The sequence below is a fragment of the Seriola aureovittata genome, chromosome 5, assembly GCF_021018895.1.
Source record: "Seriola aureovittata isolate HTS-2021-v1 ecotype China chromosome 5, ASM2101889v1, whole genome shotgun sequence".
In the NCBI taxonomy this organism is placed as follows: Eukaryota; Metazoa; Chordata; class Actinopteri; order Carangiformes; family Carangidae; genus Seriola; species Seriola aureovittata.
The window spans coordinates 9,788,978-9,805,154 of NC_079368.1; the positions used below are offsets into that span (position 1 = coordinate 9,788,978).

Genomic DNA, 16,177 nt, shown 5'->3' on the forward strand with positions numbered 1-16,177 from the left:
CATGTCCCCTGTGTGTAATCAGTGAAGATGGAAGCAGAAGAAAAGGGAGCAGCATATCCTGGGGAGCATTTGGCTAGTAAATTAGACTGTGGCAATTAAATGAACAAAAAGAGCACATCTTTTTTAAATCATATTTATAGCCACAATAATTCAATCCATACAACTAGGCTATACATTTGTCTTTTTATTCAGCACCAGCTGTAAACTCCTGCAGGTTAGGACTGCTCTGCACCTTTCCGCCAAAATCTTAGTGGCAATACAAATAATTTCTTTAGGTTATATAGTGATTCAGTTCTAAGTAAAAGCCGAAACTGTCTGGGAACACAAATGCACACTAACTAAAACAGTGAGGTGTGTCATATTCCCGCAGCGGACCAATAAGAAGGCCCTCTCAATAAACAGTCCCGGAGACATACATGACTCTCAAACAGAGACAGACAGACGGCTTAAAACCGGCAGGTGCAGAGCTACACTGATGCTGCAGTAAATGCGGAATAATTCCTCCTTTCAGACATTGATAAAACCCTTCAAACAGGATTGGCTATACACCAATTTCACATTGAAATGCAAAGCAGAGTCCTACAACAAGTTATTTTCTCCTTATCATGGCTCATTTTATCAAAAGCACAAGATGTGATCGGATCTGGTCTCTCCTGTCTCAGATACAGTCCTGCAGATGCTCACGGACAGACGCGCATCACTTTTCTGCGGGAGGACGCAGCCGGTGCGCGCTCCCTCTACCTCACCCTGTGGTCCGAAGACATGCGCCTGCTAACATGCGAAGTAACCAGCAGTCCACTGGCCACTGAGCGTTACCGCACTCTCTGCGACAGAAGCGGCACCCAGAGTCAAGAAATAACCCGGAGGTTGAATATCAGTGTGTTGTCGGCTCCGGATGCTCCTTGCGCGCTCGTCTCCTCCAGTGCGCCAAAGTTTCCCAGGCGCACAAGAAGAGATGGGACAGAGGGCAAAGCTCGGCGGAAACGCGCCTGGATATTGCCAGGAACTCTGTGGTGCGGCAAGGGAAACGAAGCGGTCAGATACGAGCAGTTGGGTGAGGATGTTGATTTCATTACTTTTTGTGCCCCTACATGTCTGTTCGGTAGACAGATATTATAGGCCAGGGAAGACATGGATGGAATGGTTAATGGATAGAAACATGTGAGTCACTTCCATAGGGTAGGCTCATTATTAGCTAACACCCTGGACCTTCTGAAAGAATGGAAAATACAGGAATTTGCTGTTTGCTCCCCAAAAAAACATCATCACCTCTCAGCAAGTCCTAGACATACTCTTTATTAATATCATAGAACATCAAATTCAGTAGTGCAGTAGTATTTGTTATAAGCAAAAGCTACATTAATGATGCAGAAGTTTCAGTTAGTTTATGTGACAATGTCAACAGTGTAATCCTGTTAAATGCACTATATTACTGTTATATTTCCCAGGTGAAATTGCTTACAATGGTATTTTACAGTATTACTGCTTGGAGGAAAGAAAACAGTAGTCTTCACCATTTTTGCAATGCATTTCGGGAAAACAAAGAGCCAAGTTTAACTGGACCAAACTGGACAGCTGAGTTAGATTTTTTCACCCATCTTCATCCTGCAAATGAATAGGTGAGTGCCTTTTTACTTTATTTGTTACCTTTGGCAAAATACATCACATTTTCAATTAAGGTATGTTGTGTAGTCGAATACTATCAAACAACACAATCTATTTTACTTGTAATGTTTGATATAAAGCCTGAGCTCTTCCCCTGATTTGAACTCTTCATTTTATGTTTATGATTCTTTCGCTTAAACGAATTATATTCAGAGTGAATGCATTGGACTTGAATTAACTTTTAATTCGTTTTTGAGATTAGAGTCTGAGCTGACACATAAACACCTTTACACAAGTGGTTGAAAGGTATTTTGTCAGCTAATGTTAGCTAGCACAGATCTGTACAGCTGCTAAGCGGGAAAAAGTGGGAAAGCGTTTGTAATACCGGGAAGGTAACTTGTTTATCACCAGTTTCAGTTTCACTGTGTGACAGAGTTGAGCTGGACTCTGATTCTTATCCTCTAAATTACAGGGTGAGTTTCATCTTAACCTTTGCATCTGCTAAGTGCACTCCTGGAGAAGACACTGCTGATTTACTTTACAGGGAGCTTGTTTGCTAATGTTAGTTAGCTAGCTAAACTGACATCACTTGTCACTTAAACTATTATGAACAGAGCCGACATAAGGTGGCTGTTCAACATGGTTTAACTCTGCATTACACCACCTTATAATGTACATAACAAAAAGAACAGGGCTCATCTATGAATGGGTAATTCATTCAATTCATTTTTCCTGACACTGCATTCTTTGCAGTGTGGTAATGTCAATGTTGAAATGGGTTTTTCTTTGTCAGGTTTCAGGTGAAACATCAGGAAGCTGTATTCACCACTGGATGATCAGCACTGAGGGGCACATCATTTGTGAGGCCACCCAGCAACCCTTTGTTGACCAGACCTGCTGCTGTTTTTTCCACTTACTACTCCTTGAAACTTCAGTATCAAGAATTCATTTGAAGGTTAGATGCTTACTTCCTTCAGCTGGTATTGTGTGCTCACAGCAGGTCGCATTCAGGCTGCCTAAAACATTTGATTACTAGAGCATGTTACGGAAGCTTTTCTGACAGAAATCAAGGCTTTAAAAATACCATCACTTTCTTTTCTCCATGTTTTCGGCAAAATCACAAATTTCAGTACTGTGCGGATTTACAGGTGACAATATGTAACTCATAAAACGATGATAAAAATGTAACAGCACCTACAGATAAGGTAGTGCTGTGATTTATATTATTATTATCTTAGTGAGTACAGTTTATTTTTTCCCACAAACTCTGAACACTGATGCTTGTTTTTCAGGCAGTTTATCGAGATAAAGTTTGAGAGAGGCATCAAGGCTGGACTGGGCAAAGTCCTGTTAAAACATACGGAGAAGGTCACCCAGAAAAATGATGGCATCAGTCAACCTTCATGTCTCCAGTCTACTAAAGAAATTAAGGACTTTGGGACTTTACATAGTGAACACAGCCATTTACACAAACACGCACTCAAACACTACACACGCAGTCTCTTTGCCAAACTGTTGTTTCAGGTACTCAGTAAGTCATTCTTGATCACTCATTCAGTCGTTCAGTCAGTCACACTCTCTAAGTCATCAGTGTTAATCACTGATTCACCACTCTGTGACTTGATGATATTTGATCTTTTTTTTCTTTTTTTGTTTATTTGTATTTAATGTTCATGCAGACTACAATTATTGTAAAAATATTTTGTATTAAAATGATGAAATTTTTGTTTATTTGCCCTAAATGTTCCTTATGTTATGTTTTGTTTTTTGCCAAAGAAAGCTTTTCAAAACTTTTTCACAAGCTTAATAAAGAGAAACATTATTTGAAAAGACACTTTGAAGCTGTATTATTTGTCTTAAAATTTTAAGTTACAATTTCAAAAGCTACATTTATTCAAGGTATTCAATGTATATGAGTGCCAAGGAGTGATTCATTGAATCATAAAGTTTATGAAAGAAAATATCACAGTACTTCTTTTTGCTAGAAGTTAATTAATCAATACCTTAGTAGTACAAATCTGCCTGTGAAAAAAGTGCTAATAAACAGTAATAAACTGTTAATCCTTCAGCAGTATTTTACCGAAAAAGTAGAAAATAACACATTTTTGTTGTGTTTAAAAAAAACAGCAAACTAAATTTAAGCAAGAGAACGACACTGTTTACAGTAACATCATGGCAACCCTGCTTCCAGGTCTTAACCATTATTTAATCGAGAAATCTTTAACAGTGTGAACTCCCCATAAGAATATTATGACTGGCATTTTAAGAAATAAAACACCACGAGGTGACCCATTTGCACAGATATTTTAGAGTGATTCAATATACAAAGAATAATTTTATTGAATTTAATTAAGCTGAACTGAACTGTTTTGTTGTAATGTTGATGTTGAAAGCATGCCACAAAGTGTGTATTTAATTAAAATGCAGCATTTTTGGGACACTTTCACAGGTGCAGTTATTGTACAGAATTCAAGAGAAATGAGAATGGAGGTTGATTTACATCACAAGAAAAATAATTAGAAAGTCTGCAGAGTAATTATATGGCAGTTGCGTCAAACAAAAATGTGCCTCAGTAGGTTTTATTTTAATTGAAGGTCTTGATTTTACAACCCATACATCTTTCATTTTCAAATAGGCTAACTGTCTTTGAAGCATTTTGGTTTTAAATCAGCTAAAAAATCTATCTCTGCTTGCAGCTTTCTTTGATACCAAAAATCCTTTGATATTTGACTGAATTCACGTCTTGCTCTCGTGCATAGGAATGTTTGAAGATGCAGATAGATGCTGTCGTGAGCACGACCACTGCTTGCATATCATCCCTGCTTTCACAGTGAATTATGGAGTCTTCAACCCCAACCTCTACACCGTCTCACACTGTGACTGTGACCAAAGGTGAGCGTCATAATGCCCACCCCTGGCATCTAATACTGAATCAGGATGTTTAAGTTTTTGTTGCCTCAAGGGAAACTCCTGCAACTTGTAAATCGCATCCCCCCCTGACCTATCCCCATAACGCTCTGGCTGTCATGGTCGGTCAAGTGAGGAAAGACCTGCTCGAAGGCTGAATTTGTAGGTGTTGTAGTAGTTGGTGCATTTTATACCTTGCACTTCTTACTAATAAAAGTGTGGTTCTCCTTTGAGTATTTTGTCACTATAAAGCTATTTAAGAAGGAGAACCTGGGGCCATATAATATTACCATTCATTCAGGATTAATAAATATATCACTGCAATCAGCCCTTCAGGTAAACTATTTATGTCAAGACTGAACACGGTGCTTGCTGTTTTTGTGATAGCATTCCATTCCTCCTTCACAATCTATTATTTAAACCTGCAGAGACGTTTGTTTTCTTCTCACTTTACATCTAGTGCTGACAGTTGCATGTGTATTACATTTTCCCTCTAACTCTTAGTGCTCATCCACAAGTAGCTGACACACATTTTATTATTTTGCAGATGCTTTTATCCAAAGCAACTTACAAGTGAGGGCCATCACTAAAGCTTCATTTTCACTGGACTCTTTGACCTTTGCTTTTTCTTTTTCCGCCTTTCTCAAGGTTTCGACGGTGTCTTCAGGATGTGAATGATACCGTTTCCTCTATGGTGGGCTATAGCTTTTTCAACATCCTGCGGGTTCCCTGCTTCGAGCTCAAAACTCAGAGGCGATGCACCCAGATTTACTGGTGGGGGATGTAAGAGAAACACACTGCATTCACTTTAACTGCATATTGTTAGACACAATTGTGAGTGTTCAATTGAAAATGACGGCATGGTCACATGCGGAGTAGGAGCAGCAGATGAACATCTGCAGCTTGTAGTAACATGTCTGATTAACTGCCAAACCTCATAAAATCATGAAGGTGTGCTGTGCCAGTCTTCTGCTCTGTTTTCATTACATAATCTATCAGGTTACTAACAAACAAGAATTATTAACCTTTTTTGAGCATTAATGGCATTAAATTGAAAACTATACTATAATGATTATAATTTTATGATTATAATTTAAGATTTGTGTGTCTATCTTCAAAGGAAAACAACAAAAATTACAAGTGTTTGAAATTACAGGTCAAATCCCAAACAAGTGTACTTCTTCTTAATCAAATAAATATGCAAATTCGGTTTGTATAAGTTGAAAATACAACAGATGCATTTGAAAAAGGTTTTTTTTTCTGTGGCTTGGTTTTAACATCCATGTTTACTCTCTACAGGTGCAAAGTAGCCAAACAGGCTCCATATGCCGTCTTCAAAAATCCCCTCCCATACAACACCTCTGATGTTGCAAACAAATACTTGAACAACACTAGAAGCAACAAGTTAACAAGCGAGGTAACAAAAAGCCATGTGATCGGCCCATGCAGAAAGTCACAAAAAAGTGAACATAGATGTGGCTCCAGAGACCCGCCCAGACAAGACACTTTCTACCGCAGAGGGACAAAGGGGAAAGGATGTAAAACGCACTGTAAACTGTCTACAGTCGCACCCCCCCAAATGCCCTCATTATCACAGGCACACACCACTACTCCTTCAATGATAACAGGTCTTTTAAATCCTTCTAAAAGTAAGGCATCGATGTCAAATAAAAACATTTTTGGAAAAGAGAAGCGCACCAGAGAGCGGCTGTTGGCTTACCCTACACAGAGAAGCCAAGTTCCACCACAGGTGACTATAAACTCTTATCCACAACCATCATCTACAACACAAAGCATGCCACCTTTAACACAGAGCCAAAATCACTCCACAGCCATCTCAACAGCGACCAAAACCAGAAAAAGTCACAGAAAAGCTCCAAAGCAAAGTTGTTGTGGATCTAGGATGCCTGTGAGGGAGTTTCCGCCTCGTTGTAAAAGTGGTCTGGAACAAGCAACAAGATCTCACTTGACAATTGTTAGAGCTGCAACAACTACAAATGGACTGCTAGTCAAAGTGACAACGGAAACATCCGGACAAGACACTTTGAAGAGACTCTGGAATACAGCTACATTTGCAACACCCATCACAACAAAACTAAAGACAGCAGCCTCTCTTCATGAGGATGGCAAGCCACAAAAGGAAATTAACTCCCGTCTACTAGAAAATAAGACAGGCCAGGAGCCCATGGGTAGTACCATAGCCCAAAGTACGAAGGAAGAAAGAATCTTAAAACAAAGTAATGCATTGCGTAATATGACAGGTGAGTGCATGCAGTGCCCCATCACTTCTCCTGGGGCCTTTTGCAGCATAACAGGCTCCTGCTCACAGCACCAGGCATATTATGAGTAATTATAATGATACCAGAGATCTTCAATATAACTTATTTAAACTGAATGTTGACCACCCATTAAGCACTCAGTGCCAGTAAAATCAGTTAGAGTCATCTGTCACACTGGCTGGTAACATTATAAGATGATAACTCTCGAATCTGTCAAAATTAAATTTATCATTTGAATTTTGCATTTACCGTAATGACAAATTGTAAGACTTGTATTATTGAATTACCTATAATATGAATTATCACTAACACCAACCCTACATGTTTTGTAAGTGAGTTACTATGTTTTAAATTGATGATAGAAAAATTAGTAGAGTAAAATGTCACTGTTGTACCTATTTATTTATTACATTAATTATGGTGCTGTTATGTTAAGGCCCTACATGAAAATTCCAGTGTGATTATTGTATTTAAAAAGGTGGTCCAGGTATGGGTCCAGGGCAGTATGTTTTTATGGAGCCAGAGCTACCACGCCCCCTACAGGTGGGAGAGAATGCTAATTTTCACCACTGATTGATAGCTTAGGTAATTTGTATCATAACCTGCGTTTCTTTTTGCTCCTGCAGACAATCAGCTCCTGTGTGGAAGCTTCAAACATCTGGATGAATGTAAATATCAAATCCCTCCTCTACAGAAGAAATATGATCTGCAGAATATGGAGTCAAAGACCGCCTACCACTGTGGTTGCACCAGCCGGTAACATAACAGCATTTTTTCCCCGTATTTATATAGATGCAACAATGCAAGAGTCTTAAAGATGAAAAATATAATTTCTTCCTTGAATTTATAATCACTGAAATATATGTCAGGGGCATGTATTCTCCTGGATAACTGGATAACTGCACTGAGTAAAGCCTGGCCTTTTTCTTCAAGCCGTGTTTTAGATTTAAGGGGGCTCTGACTGTTCCTCAGCAAAATTATCCTTACAGCTTTGTGATCCCACTCCATTAGACAGGCCCCTGATCTACTCCTGTGTTTACCGCTGTAGAACAGGGGTAGATATAAACAAATGAATATTGCAAACGCTTGACAGTGTCAGAGCATTGGATGAAAATCCTACTTCACAGCTTGGGACATCATGCTTTGTGTTTTCTTGTGTGTTTTGGCCACAATATTAATAGTTCAGCATAACATTACTGTAACCCCTGGAAGCAGCTTTACAACATAGTTTATTGAAGCCAAGGAACTGAAGGCCTTACACAACTGTTGAACCAAACTAAAAGCTATTATCCCAACAAGTCATTATGACTGTATTATGCTTTCCTGAGCTACTTCCATGTTCCACCTGCAGTTTGCAGTGAGATGAACTAAACAGGGCAACTTTGAGCAAAATGAGAAGTCATGTAAAACTGAACTGTAATATGCATATCTGCCAAAACTGTGACAGGGCTCTTTTTATAAAAAAAAAAAAAAAAAAAAGATTATTCTTAGATTTACTTGTTGTCTAGTTGCACCCATCAGAAGACCTGTCAACGACCTTTTTCACAGAAAACACTGTGGCAGGTCTTAGCAGGAAAACCGCTGCAGGTGGAAGCAATAACGTTAACAATGGCTGCATCCCATTAAGGTTTACCAGGTGCAGGGTTTTGCCATAAACCCTTTTTTTTTACATCAGACATTTTGACACAGGTTTAACTAATAGCATTAATGATAGCTCAGTTCTGTTCAACTGTCCCTTTAAACTATGACAGTGTTACAGTGACACAGCTAAATGGAATTCAGCCATCCATAATTTTATTGTTTTCACTTGTGGCTTTCTTGCTGTAACATGTCGAAATGTTTTCCTTGAAAAAGGTCTACAGTGCATACAGACTCACTGTCACATTTAATGGAGAGCTGTCATTACTGTTACTGACTGACTAGTCAACATGTCTGCCATGGAAAAATATTTTTGGAAGTGATAGCAGGTTACAACCCTATGTTTTAAATATTTTTATTTACAATTGACGGATATAATTTGATCTGATGGATCATGCGACCTACTACTGTATGTAACGTATGCACTTAGGGCTACAGCAGCGCATGTATGGTAAGACTATTATTCCTCATTCCTATCTACAGTATGTTATAAACAATGAGGAAGGCCTGCCCCCTCAGGCAGCTTTCTCCTTCTTTGTCTGTGTCTCTCTCTCTGAGTCACACACTCAAATGCATATCCCGCTATATTGTTTCATTCCTGCCTTGTTTCTCTCTTTATTTCTGTATGTGTGGTTGTAAATGACCACTGTTTGTCTTTTTTACAGCTTGGCTGTTCAGATCAAAAGCTTCAAGCAGCCCAGTGTTCTCCCCACACTAGTGATGGATTTTGTCTCCCACTACTGCTTTAGAATGCCGAAGGACAAAAAGTGCCATCGCAGAAAAAGGTTTTAAAGTTCAGATATGATTATTCATATTTGTCTCAGAAAACATTTTGTCACAGCAGTACCAGTCTCCGGTCTAATGGCTTAACTCAGTTTTCCTCTATATAAAAGATTATTAGGTTGGGTTCTGTTTCTGATATATTTTGTATGTTTCTTTTCTAGCTGTTCTGGGGGCTTCATTAAAGCCTCTGACCTACTTCGAGCACTAAAGAAGATAGAGGAAAAAGACACTGCTGGGGTGCGAAATTCAGGAAATGACAGAAAAAGAGGGAATCCTGTTCGACTTTATAAGCGATGCCTAAGGCTGGAAAGAGAAGCTGATATTATGGCACAGCTCACATGATTACAGACTAAGCTGCCATGTGCAGCAACAATGACTTTTATCAGCTTTAAATTTCATGCGGCATTTTCTGTTTCTCTCTGATGGTGTAAAATGGCAGTGCAATGAAAATACTTAAACCCTTCAATCTGGTAATATTTTTGTAAGTATGTCATGGATGTGAATTTAATATATTTATAAAGAACTGTTAAACAAAACTGAAAACCATCCAATAGTTCAATTGTGCTTTGAAAATGTAATACACTCATTTATTTTGTTTGAAAATCATGTGTCAAGGCCATTTTGCAAACACATTCCATTATCTGCACTATATATTAATTTAGTCAGGAAAAATTACTAGACATACGCCTCAATGCATTAAAAAACAACTCACAACCTTCTAGTAATCATAACCCTAAATGAGAAAAGTTAAACAACAAATTCTTGGTTTACCTTTTAGCTATTGGAATGATTATCATTTATTAGCTTTAGTGTAGTGTGATCCATCCCTACCCTTCAAAATATATCATACAAAAGTACATATCTTAGTACATGTAAATAAAACATCCCTGATCCAAAAACCTTTTGTGAGGGATACAACCTGTTCAATGTGCACCTCATATGTCCTTTCATAAACTCCAATGACTTACAATGTATTGCATCACTGTTTCTTTTACATGTTATTTCCAAGGTAAGAGAGATGGAAACTGGCTACATCAGTTGTTTGAAACAGATTCAAATATCTATTCCTCTTAAACTAGACAATTGTCAGGTTTGCACCTCCCCAAAAACACCACCATAGCCAAGTAGGCTTCATACAGGCCACAAATGTGACCTCAAGATTTTGTTGCTATGTTGCATTTAATAAATTTGTGTATTTAACATGACATGAAGGAATATGTAAAATCACACAATTAAATGTCAGGGGTAACACAATTAGGCAACAAGACTTATTTCCATTGTGGTCTATGGATCTGATGTACAGTAAAGACAGCAAATATGCAGGTGACGACCAAACCCTGAACTTTGTTATTATATTGTACAATATAATCTTTGAACTACATGATAGTTATCTCTTTTTCTTCTTCTTATTATTATTATTATTGTAGTAATGTGTTGTTCTGTTAGACACCAGAATGAACTCATGAATTTTTGACAGCTTTTATTCTGGCCCGCGGTGCATGCTGGGAGCAGCTAGTTGGCCTTGGAAACATGGCGTCGCACTGACAGCTGGGAGACTTTCATTATCTTCTCCAGCCACTGACACAGCGGCTGGGCCGTCAGCGGAGCCGCCTGCCTCCAGGTTTTAACTGTGAAATGAGCTTACTACAGATGAAGTCTTCGTCCTGAAAACCCTGTTGTTTTAACGGTACGGTGCGATAACAGATTTTGTAGGGGTGTCACGCCCACTCTGCTCGGTAACGTTATAACGATACCGTACTGTAAGTTAGCTCCGCTTCCAGCTAACCGAGCCAGACAGACAGCTAGCAGCCGCTGTTAGCACGACACGAGCACGGATGTTATGTGAAGAGGAGCTGCCGCTGCTGCCTGCTCACTGCTCGGCTGCCGTTTTTTAGCTCGCTCCCTAGCACTACAGTCTGCCCCGTCAAACACCATCATCAGATAACACGGAGACGGTAACGGCTGTTATGTTATTGTAGCTCGCTAGCAGGCTAGCTAGGGCGTTTCTGTCAATCTGTCACTGAATTTTTAATGTTCGACCCCTTTGGCATCACTGTCGGAGGAGAGAGCGATGGGCTCCGGGGCTGTGGATTCGTCCCAGTGGCTTTCGGTGAAGGAGGAAACAATTTTCCTCCACGACGGACTCATTCGGGTCACAGATCTGGCCGAACTGCCCAGTGAAATTGGAGTGTCGGAGCAGGGGGACACCGAGCAGGAGGTGGGTGAAAACCATCTCGGACACACACACACACACTCACACACATACACACAAAGGTTTATATATAGAAACACACGCACATTACTATGATCATGTTGTCTTTTTTTGTCTTTTAATGTAAAAATATGTTTTCACTGTCTGCTGTAACACACCCTCAGTGATAACGGTAGCGCTAACGTTTGCAAGTTTCCTGCCCTGCTTGTTATTGACCAACAATTTCAATTAACGGTCACCTCATATCCGGGCACTTCCTTCAAAATAGAAGTCAAAATAAATCATGCCACTCAATCGGCTACAATCGAATGACAAACGCAGAATTGTGTAATGTTAAATGTCTAAAAGTTTATATGGTCAAACACTGTTTCAGTTAATGGCACGTTCAAGTGATGCTATGTGTAATTTTAAATTAATTATAGTATTCAAATAACTCGATTCGAATATGAGGTGGCGCATACACTTGCATGCTATCCCTCTACCTCAGGTGTCAAGTTGCACTCCTTCAACTTTATTAGCAGTGCCAGGGCAGCAGTTTCTCCATGCAGGCGACTCCTCAAATTGCATCAAACTGTAAACATTCCTTTGGGTGCTCAAGTAGAAGTGTGGAGACCAGTATTTTGTGTAACTAAATAAAGGCTTGTGTAGCTATTAATCCACAGATGAGTGATAACTGAAGATGACTTGGCTCCTGTGGTTTATGAGCTGTGGAACTGCAGGGACACCACTTAATGTCAAATGTTTTACAATCATTGTCAAATGTAGAACACTCAGCTAATAGCTGCCATCTCTCATGACCTGTATTTTCTTCTCTAAACTCAAAAAAGCAACGTTTTATCTAGTGCTGCTGAGTGTATAACACTAGGTATAAACTGTACATGGCGTGTATGGGGTCACGTATACAGTATCTTAAAATAGTTGTATAGCCAGCCATTTTCCCATATTTACTGTTATATTTATCAAGAAGCCCCTAATTTAGACTTTGCGAGCCCAAATTAAAGTTTTGTGCGTGACAGAGGTTATTTTAACTTCAGTGTTCAGGTTTAATGTACATAATGTGCATTTAATGTTTTTTGTCTGGGATACAGGCCTTTTATTTTGAAGGCAACATCTCGAACCCGGAAGTATCTAAATAGTTAAGTTGTGGATACTTTACACTAATGCTGATAGAAACTTCAAGCTATCAATTTATATTAACATCCTCTATATTTCCTTGCGCTGCCGTGTAAAAATAAAATAAAAATAAAGCCAGTGGTATCCATTAGTCTGTAGAGTTAATTTGCCGCAGTACTTATGTCACATGTTCATGAGCTGGTGTCTAATGTCTGGTCGGTGGTAGATGACGATGAATGTTGGACTGTGACTCACAGTGATGTTTAACTACGTTAACTAATTTAGCCATAATATTGGTAGTGCCTTTATCTAATTGTTGCTATTAACATTGACATTTTAACCAATTTTTATGAAATATCATGTATAGCTAATCCAACTTGCTGTGAATTGAGTCTCATGTATTTAACTATAACTTTATATGAGTTCACAGCTGCAATCAGTTGTTCCCATTTCAGGATTTTTACCTGATGACATTTTATAGGAAAAAAAACACTTAATTTGTTAATAAAAAGTTTTTGCATCTGTTGAATTTTAACAAAAGCGGAAGCTTGCAAATATTTGGCTTAGATGCACAGACATAAATGTGCACCATATTTCAAAAACATTTTTATTTGGTCCACATATAGCAAACTAAATAAAAACGTTCAAAATAAATTGGGGTTCATCTTAAAATTCATTAATTAATGTTAATGTGCTAATATTCCAATACATAGGTTTGTTTAAGAGTGTGTTATAACAGTGGTCAACCTCAGCTATATGATGAGAAGTGGCATGTTGGCACAGTTCCATATTTCATAGTGGAGAATTTTTTTTTTTTTACACAGGAGCTATGCTGAGAGTGGTGTAAGGCTTTTGTGCTCATCAACAGACACTGTCTGCTTGATTTAGTTTTTACAATGTACAGTGTGGTGCATTCAGCTGTGTGTACTACAACATAACCTTATTTGTTCTAACCTCTCCACCAACTATCTAACTGGTCCTATAAATTACCAGTTTGTTAGCTGCCTTTCTTCACAATACCACATTATATTTGCTACTAGTATTATATTGGTACCAGAAAAACAGCAGCTGCAGATGGCTCCTTTACTGTTCAGCCATCAGCCACATGCTGTTTATTATGGCTGATGTAAGTACATATGTTCTATCGGCAGCTCTGACAGATGACAAACCATTAGTTCATTAATGAATGTGAATGAGCAGGTTTGAACTTGAACCCTCTCCCTTTGTTTTGTCAGTTTGTTAAGCTCAACAGCAAAGCTGCAGTGACCAGACACAGCTTCTGAAATTGTGTTTTTTGTTTAAGCTGCATTAGAACAAGAAGAAACACTGTGGACATGCTGGTGAAGGCACAATAACTGACAGCTGGTCTTTTAACTTGGGGAAGTGCACAAGATATTGTTAAGCGCACCACTGTGTAGTTTAGCAGCATGTGTGAATTGAAGGCTGTTTTATGCTCTTACACTAATCTTTGCCCTGGTACCCTTTTAAGAATTGTAACAGCGCCAACCACAGTGACCTAAAACAAGGTGCACAACATTGTTGTGACAAACAGACATTTTATATAATCAAATTCTGCAACTTTTGTATATATCATGAATTTGGGGCATATAGTATTGAATGTAAAGTATGGTTACATTATCCGCATTTTAATTAAAGCTTTTTAGAAATGGGGAGGTGCAAATAGAAGTAAAGCAGCCGTGTCTGTTGGTGTCAACCCTCCAGCGTCTGGCAGGTAGTAGCTCATACCAAAACATAGCCCCCCCCCCAAAAAAAAGAAAATCCTTGCACCATTTGTTGTTAGTCCTCAGTCTGTCTTCTTATTCCAGGTTATATTCTGATATTCTACATCTCTGTGTCCAGCGTTAAGACTGACTGGGTCATTCAGTGCCGTTTTCGTAGGTGTTGTGATGCTGACTATTTTTATCCACTTGCAGCAGTGTTTTGCAGAGCAAGGTGGAGAAGGCCCAGCATCCAGTTAAAGAGTGTTACTGTAACATTAGTAGCGTTTCTGAAATTGAATCAATACAAATTGTGCCTGCTAAATGGTATAATGGATTTTTTTTTCTAGCCCATGGTCTGTGGGCCACAGAGTGTAATCAATATCTGAAATACTGCCTAAGTGCACATGAGGCACATTGTTTCACTTGTGATAAGCTATCCCAAATATGCTATCTCTGACCATTATTTCATAGTCCACAGAACTGTAGACACAAGGGTTAATACTGTGAAAATGATTCATAGTTAGACTGAAGAAACACTCTAAGCTCTACTGATAAATCACAGGCCTGTTAAATGATTTGCTTGTTTGTAAAATAAAATCTTAGCTGCATATTAGCCAACAGTGTAATACACCTTGTGCACAAATTGGCTGTTTTAGACTCTTCTGAAGGTAGACCAATCTTACCCTTTGCTTAGTTTAAAAATATATTTTTTTTGTATCATCATGCTGGTTAAGCACATACACTACAGATAAAGTCAAATGTTCTGTGAAATTATTCTCAGCTGAAACTTTGGATTCAGGTAAAGTAGAACACAGAGATATCTCTCACAACCCTAAATTCAAATCCATGTCAGTGTCATTTAAATTCTCTACCACTTTGCTCTTCTTCTTTAGTTGAATTCATATTTTTCCTTTGACATGCAAAATTAAATTTGTCTGCAGACAAATTGTCACAGTTATAATTCCTGTTAATGTAATTTTTTTATCTTTTCCTCTTTTCTTTCTTACCCTCCACCCCTGTCCGTCACTCCAGATTCTAACATTTGAGACAAAGAACCCGGTAGAGCTAGCCGAGCGTCTGCGTGCTGTCTGTGGGAATCAGAGTAATGCATATGCTCGCCTGCTGGAGTACCGGCTCAATGCTCTGCGTGGCCTTTGGGGGGCGCAGCGGCAGCTGGCCCTGGAGGAGCAACAGGAGCGAGAGGGTACTGGAGGGGCTGATGAGGAGACCTTGGCCTTGCTCAAAAGACAAGGTCTGCTCCAGCAACCGGAGCAGGCGCCCTTCACCTCCCGTGTTGGTTTGCTGCTGGTCTTCCCCCTTTTGCAGTCCCAGACCCGCAGTGACCCGGCGCTCTGCGGTGTCACAGCAGAGGTACTGCTGGCTTGCCTCCGGGACTGCCAGCCGCTCAGCCTCAGCAAAGAGCCCGCTGACTGCCTCAATGGCCTGGAAGGGCTGCTCTGCTCCTGGCTGGAAGATGGTACCCAGGAGTCAGGCCAACTACAGGGGCAAGCTCAGATGCAGATTCTCCACACACACAGACAGAGGGAAAACGCTGCTGCTGCACTCGTGGCCCTTGCCTGTGCTAGGTGAGGCCTTACATTCTTTCCTCATCGTCCCTCTGTTGGCTGTTGTAGGCAGTGTACTGAACCAATAAAGGGTTATTATAGTAGCCAGACATTAACTGAAGACCCATTGTTACTTTTTAAGTATCAGGAACTCATTGAGAAGTAAAAGCAGTCCAAATGATATGTGATTACATCACTAAACATCATTAAGTCGGTTATTCCTTGCAGCCAAAATAAGCATATAACAAACAAACTGATTAATTTATGTCTTCTCTCTCTTCGTTGTGCATGCAACATGAATGATCATGCCTGACTTATGGCTCAAAACCATCCATAACACACTGTAGCAGTCTC

The 16,177-nt window shown here is 39.4% G+C and overlaps 2 protein-coding genes across 3 annotated transcripts in view; both read left to right on the top strand.

The window, feature by feature from the left end:
- Positions 1 to 306: 306 nt before the first annotated feature.
- LOC130169859 (group 3 secretory phospholipase A2-like) lies at positions 307 to 10,603 on the top strand. Of its 2 annotated transcripts, none has more exons than XM_056376892.1 (7): positions 307 to 1,054; positions 4,365 to 4,497; positions 5,161 to 5,295; positions 5,812 to 6,773; positions 7,418 to 7,547; positions 9,095 to 9,214; positions 9,374 to 10,603. In XM_056376892.1, exons 1-7 carry the CDS (start codon positions 565 to 567, stop codon positions 9,552 to 9,554), a joined length of 2,151 nt encoding a protein of 716 aa, XP_056232867.1. In that variant the 5' UTR covers positions 307 to 564; the 3' UTR covers positions 9,555 to 10,603. The 2 variants fall into 2 exon arrangements, with proteins under 2 accessions (XP_056232867.1, XP_056232868.1); XM_056376893.1 differs by having other exon boundaries at positions 5,161 to 5,286.
- A 138-nt stretch (positions 10,604 to 10,741) lies between these two features.
- The window catches only part of LOC130169425 (probable E3 ubiquitin-protein ligase HECTD4), a 37,443-nt gene continuing 32,007 nt past the window's right edge, over positions 10,742 to 16,177 (top strand). Inside the window, exons 1-2 of the mRNA XM_056376161.1 lie at positions 10,742 to 11,430; positions 15,291 to 15,844. Of these exons, the coding sequence (XP_056232136.1) occupies positions 11,284 to 11,430; positions 15,291 to 15,844 (701 nt within the window). The 5' untranslated portion in view covers positions 10,742 to 11,283. The remainder of the gene's footprint in view (positions 11,431 to 15,290; positions 15,845 to 16,177) is intronic.

Excerpts from the sequence above, each read along its gene's own strand:
- LOC130169859 (XM_056376892.1), top strand. The coding sequence starts at position 565 with ATGCAAAGCAGAGTCCTACAACAAGTTATTTTCTCCTTATCATGGCTC. Across the intron at positions 4,498-5,160 it reads CACTGTGACTGTGACCAAAG|GTTTCGACGGTGTCTTCAGG; the intron begins GTGAGCGTCATA and ends GCCTTTCTCAAG. Across the intron at positions 5,296-5,811 it reads CAGATTTACTGGTGGGGGAT|GTGCAAAGTAGCCAAACAGG; the intron begins GTAAGAGAAACA and ends TACTCTCTACAG.